General features: G+C 39.8%; 1 protein-coding gene across 5 annotated transcripts in view; it reads right to left on the bottom strand.

The window, feature by feature from the left end:
* Positions 1–329: 329 nt before the first annotated feature.
* The window catches only part of LOC106872928 (uncharacterized), a 44985-nt gene continuing 39721 nt past the window's right edge, over positions 330–5593 (bottom strand). For all 5 annotated transcript variants that reach the window (XM_052965797.1, XM_052965799.1, XM_052965798.1 and 2 more), the window contains 3 exons: positions 4308–4482; positions 1668–1876; positions 330–815 (listed from right to left, as the gene is read on the bottom strand). In XM_052965797.1, the coding sequence (XP_052821757.1) occupies positions 546–815; positions 1668–1876; positions 4308–4482 (654 nt within the window). In that variant the 3' untranslated portion in view covers positions 330–545. The remainder of the gene's footprint in view (positions 816–1667; positions 1877–4307; positions 4483–5593) is intronic.

Genomic DNA, 5593 nt, shown 5'->3' with positions numbered 1-5593 from the left:
CGAGAGATATTCAGCAACAGTACTTTGTAGTAAAGATTGTTTGCCAACATAACATGGCAGTCCTGGTTTAGGACTAATGTTGCTGTAATTTTAGCCCCAGGAGACATTGTCTCCAGCTGGCTATACGACACGATCTGTGTCCTTATGGTGGTGCTAGATTCCCTTGTTCGAAAATATAAGGACACTGATCATGTCGTATAGCCAGCTAGAGATAATGTCTCCTGGGGCTAAATTACAGCAAAATTCGTCCTAAACCAGGACTGCCATGTTATGTTCGCAGATAATCTTGACATCGTCCCAACTGTTAAAAAAAAAGTTCACAAAACAAATGAAGATATTCTTTTTTTTTTTTTTCACTCTTTTATTCTTGATGTTAATTCTACAAATGTTTGGCATTGGTGTCATCCCTGGCTTTTACTCTTCAGAATCAATGTTACACTTTGCATTAATATTCTTCATAAAAAATACATAAAGTTATAAACAAATAACGAAAAAAAATAATAATAAACATCAAATGGCAGTGACAAGCTCAACTTTAAGAAATCTTAAACCTTTGGGAATGAACCAGAAATCTTTTGATTATAACCAATTGTTAAGCGCAAATCATTAACTTTTTGTAACGAGCGAAGGTAATCAAACTTATTTCTTTGTCTCATATCAGTGAGATTGAGAGTTGAATAAAGGTTTTTCAGTCCTATAATTCGAGCACTCTCCACAATAAAACTGGCGTTAGCATCCATTGTTTCTGTTATGAGTTTTGAGTCAGATTTGGCCGATTCTAAAATCTCAGCAGCATGGTTCTCAAAATTTTTGACCTGTTGGGAATATAGAAAAATTGTTTGGTTTATTTGAACATAAAAAAATTCTATTTTAAATAATCATCATCATCATCATCATCATCATCGTTTAACATCCGTTTTCCATGCTGGCATGGGTTGGACGGTTTGACTGATGGCTGCACCAGGCTCCAATCTGATCTGGCAGTGTTTCTACAGCTGGATGCCCTTCCTAATGCCAACAACTCCGAGAGTGTAGTGGGTGCTTTTTACATGCCACCGGCACAGGGGCCAGTCAGGCAGGCCTGGCATTGATCACGTTTGGATAGTGCTTTTTATGTGGCACCAGCATGGGGGCCAGTCAGGGAGTACTGGTATTGGCCACGTTCGGATGATGCTTTTTACGGGCCACCAGCACAGAAACCAGTCAGAGGGCACTGGACACAGCTGCGATATTGGTTTTACTTGACTCATCCATATTACATTCATAGTATTTAATGTAATATTTGGTGGTGGTGGTGGTAGTGGTGACGATGATGGTGGTGGTGGTGATGACGATGGTGGTGGTGGTGGTGATGACGATGGTGGTGGTGGTGGTGATGATGATGATCATGATGATGATGATGGTGATGATGGTGGTGGTGATGATGATGATGATGATGATGATGATGATGATGATGATGATGATGGTGGTGGTGGTGATGGTGATGATGATGATGATGATGATGATGATGATGGTGATGATGATGATGATGATGATGGTGATGATGATGATGATGATGGTGATGATGATGATGATGATGATGATGATGATGATGATGATGATGATGATGATGATGATGGTGGTGGTGGTGATGATCTGTAAGTCTGAGAACAAATATTTGGTATTACCTTCTGTTCCGTTTCCTTCCGAACTAATTTCGCAGCCTGGAAGTGCTTCTGCCTCTCGGCGCCGGCCTTTAGAATCAGCGTGTTCAAGAAACTCTGGTCGAGGTCATCCGGTATATCCACGGGCCCCAGCTGGAAGTAACGCACATCCACAAACATACCATAATCCTCTTCAGTACAGTTGATCCTTGGTTTGCAGCCCTCCAAACAAACTGAGGAAAAAGGAATAATACAATTCTATATTTAGAAGAGGTGAGGAATTACGTACATTATCTACATTTTTACTCTTTTACTCGTTTCAGCCATGCAGCTGCAGTCATGCTGGAGCACATTATTTACATTATTTACATTATTTACATTTGACAGATATTTGTCCTCATCTTGTTTGTTGTTAACACAACATTTCGGCTGATATACCCTCCAGCCTTCATCAGGTGTCTTGGGGAAATTTCAAACCTGGGTTCTCATTCCTAAGCTATTTTTCAATGTTATTATTATTATTATTATTATCATTCAGGTCACTGCCTGGAATCAAACTCGGGCATATGGCATAACGGTTAAGAGCGCAGGCTACTAACCCCAAGATTCCGAGTTCAATTCGAAGCAGTGACCTTAATAATAATAATAATAATAATAACATTGAAAATAGCTTAGGAATGAGAACCCGGGTTTGAAATTTCCCCAAGACACCTGATGAAGGCTGGAGGATATATCAGCTGAAACGTTGTGTTAAGAACAAACAAGATGAGGACAGATATATGTCAAATGTAAATAATGTAAAAATAAATAAATAAAAAAATAAATAGATAAATTCTTTTGTTCTCTTCTTTGTTTCAATCATTTGACTATGGCCATGCTGGAGCACCGCCTTTAGTTGAAAAAAATCGATCCCAGGACTTATTCTTTGTTAGCTTGGTACTTATTCTATTAGTCTCTTTTGCCGAACCACTAAGTTATGGGACTGTAAACATGCCAACATCAGTTGTCAAGTGATGGAGGGGTACAAACATACACACATACAAATACACACACACACACACACACACACACACATATAATATACGATGGGCTTCTTTCAGTTTCCATCTACCAAATCCACTCACAAGGCTTTGGTCAGCCTGAAACTATAGTAGAAGACACTTGCCCAAGGAGCCATGTAGTGGGACTGAACCCAGAACCATGTGGTTGGGAAGCAAGCATCTTACCACACTCCCACTTCTGTTAATAAAAATTCTCCTGTATAGACACAGGCATGGCTGTGCGGTAAAAAGTTTGCTTCTCAACCACATGGTTCAGGGTTCAGTCCCACTGCATGACACCTTAGCCGAGTGTCTTCTACTATAGCCTTGGGCTGACCAAAACCTTGTGAGTGGATTTGGTAGACGGAAACTGAGAGAAGCCCGCCGTATACATACATGTGTGTGTGTGTGTGTGTGTGTGTGACTGTGTGTGTTTGTTCCTCCACCATCGAATAACAACGGATGTTGGTGTGTTTACATCCCCATAACTTTGCAGTTCAGCAATAGAGACCTATAGAATAAGTACTAAACTTACAAAGAATAAGTCCTGGGGTCAATTTGCTCGACTCAAGGTGGTGTTCCAGCATGGCCGCAGTCAAATGACTGAAACAAGTAAAAGAATGAAACAATATCGTAACACCCATTCAACATTTTTATACTTTACTCAAGGAAACGTGACTCGTCTTTTCATTTTTTTGTCTGACAATATGCTGTGCTTCAGAAGACCCGTCAAGCCAAGAGAAATCCTAATCGTGGCTGATGCTGGTGTCACATAACTGGCACCTGTGCCAGTGGCACATAAAAGGAACCTTTTGAGTGTTGGGCCTCATAGAGGCAAAGTGGCTGATTCTGGTGGCATGTGGAAAGCTCTTTTCAAGTGTTGGACCTCATGGAGGCAATGATGAAGGACTGAGATGTTTGACATTATGTTGTGCTTGAGAAAAAGACTCCACCTCAAGCCAAGTAAAACTGCAGTCGTGGAAGATATTGGTGTCATGCAAATGGCAAATGTGCCACGGGCATGTAAAAGCACCTTTTGAGTATTGGGCCTCATGGTAGCAATGTGGCTGATGCCAGTGGCATGGGAAAAGCTCCTTTTGAGTGTTGGGCCTCATCGACACAATGACCGAGACCTTTGGCATTGTTGTGCTTGAGAAGACGACCCATCAAGCCGAGCAAAATTGCAGTCGTGGCAGATATTGGTGTCACCCAAATGGCACGTGGCATGTAAAAGCATCCATTACACTCTTGGAGTAGTTGGTGTTAGGAAGGGCATCCAACCATAAAAATCATGCCAAATCAGACTGGAGTCTGATGCAGCCTTCCAGCATGCCAACCAGGTCACACTGTCCAACCCTTACCAGCATAGAAAACGGACGTTAAATGATGATGATGAACAACATTGGCTAATGGTTATACGAACATCATGCATCTCTGAAAACAGGTTCAATCAAGTCGTTCAGGGTTGTAAAGACTTCATCCGACTGTATGAACAGATTTAGTCATGGCTTCACACAAAACAATAGACACAAACAAAACAAATAACAATAATAATAATAATAATAATAATAATAATAATAATAATAAAAAAGAAATCAATGATTAAATTCATTGCTGATCTCACCATTCTCTCCCAACGGCATGGTAATGTCTGTGGAATTATTAACATTTTCATCCGGTGTACAGCCTCGAGAGCAACAAACACCTCCAAGAGTGTTCTTTAAACCCAGCAACAGGGCACTTTCCAATCTCTTCCGTTCTTTAAAGACACTGCGAGTGGTGAAACCAGTTACAACATTCTGAAAGAGAAGTTTTTCTTTTTTTTGATAGAGTAAACAAAAACTATAAGAAGCCTTTTGTATATCTATGTAGGTGCAAATGTGGATATGTCCACAGGTATGTAATGTCTACCAAAGTATTTATCTATACAGTAATCCCTTGACAATCGTGGGTGTTACGTTCCCAAACTCCCCCACGATAGGCGAAAATCCACAAAGTAGAAACAGTACTGTACCGTATATTTTTTTAATTAGTTTCATAATTTGCATATATTTATTTTATTATAAATGCAAAACAACAACACAGAGGAATCGACGTAACCTGAAATAATAAACCGCGATATGGCGAGGGATTACTGTATCTATTATCAATTTTATCTGATTATTACGAATGTATGTGAGATGACATGGTTGTAGTTTGGAAAATTCATTCACATAATACTATTGAAACAGACAATTAACCTCTCAAAAATTTAGTAGCACTGAATTTTGTTAGTGAATAGGTCACGGTCTCAAAGCGACGAAAATATTTTGGCAAATTAAATTTAAACGTTGAAGTGAATCTAACGGTTTCTGTGTGTTTCTTACATGGCTTATAAACACGTTTCACGCTGCAGTTGTTATTTAGAAAGGGACGTCGGAAAATTAACGCAACATGATTTTCCTAAAATAATACAAGGGAGGTAATTTGTATAAAATAATTTAGAGTTCTCTCCCTTGGAAAGCCATATAATTTTTGTTTTCATAAATTTAATTTTTGTAACACCAAAGATGAACTGAAGGCAAGGATTATGGCAGCATCGACCAACTTAAACAAGGAGACCATCCAGAAGAGTTGCAGGAGATTCCGAAGTCATCTGGAGGCCATGGTTGAAGCCAATAACAATTTTATTGAATAAATTTACTGTTTAGTATTTCAAAATATTCTTATGTAATTTTGGATGCCCTTCCTAACACCAACCACTCCGAGAGTGTAGTGGGTGCTTTTTACGTACCACCGGCACGAGGGCCAGTCCAGCGGTACTAGCAACGGCCACGCTCAAATGGTGTTTTTTACGTGCCACCTGCACAGGAGTCAGTCCAATGTTTTGTTCACATGCCACCGGCACAAGTGCCAGTAAGGCAAAGCTGG

This window comes from Octopus bimaculoides, chromosome 2 (assembly GCF_001194135.2).
Source record: "Octopus bimaculoides isolate UCB-OBI-ISO-001 chromosome 2, ASM119413v2, whole genome shotgun sequence".
Classification (NCBI taxonomy): domain Eukaryota; kingdom Metazoa; phylum Mollusca; class Cephalopoda; order Octopoda; family Octopodidae; genus Octopus; species Octopus bimaculoides.
Note: the sequence above shows the minus strand (reverse complement) of the source record. Positions and strands in the feature narration are given on the sequence as shown.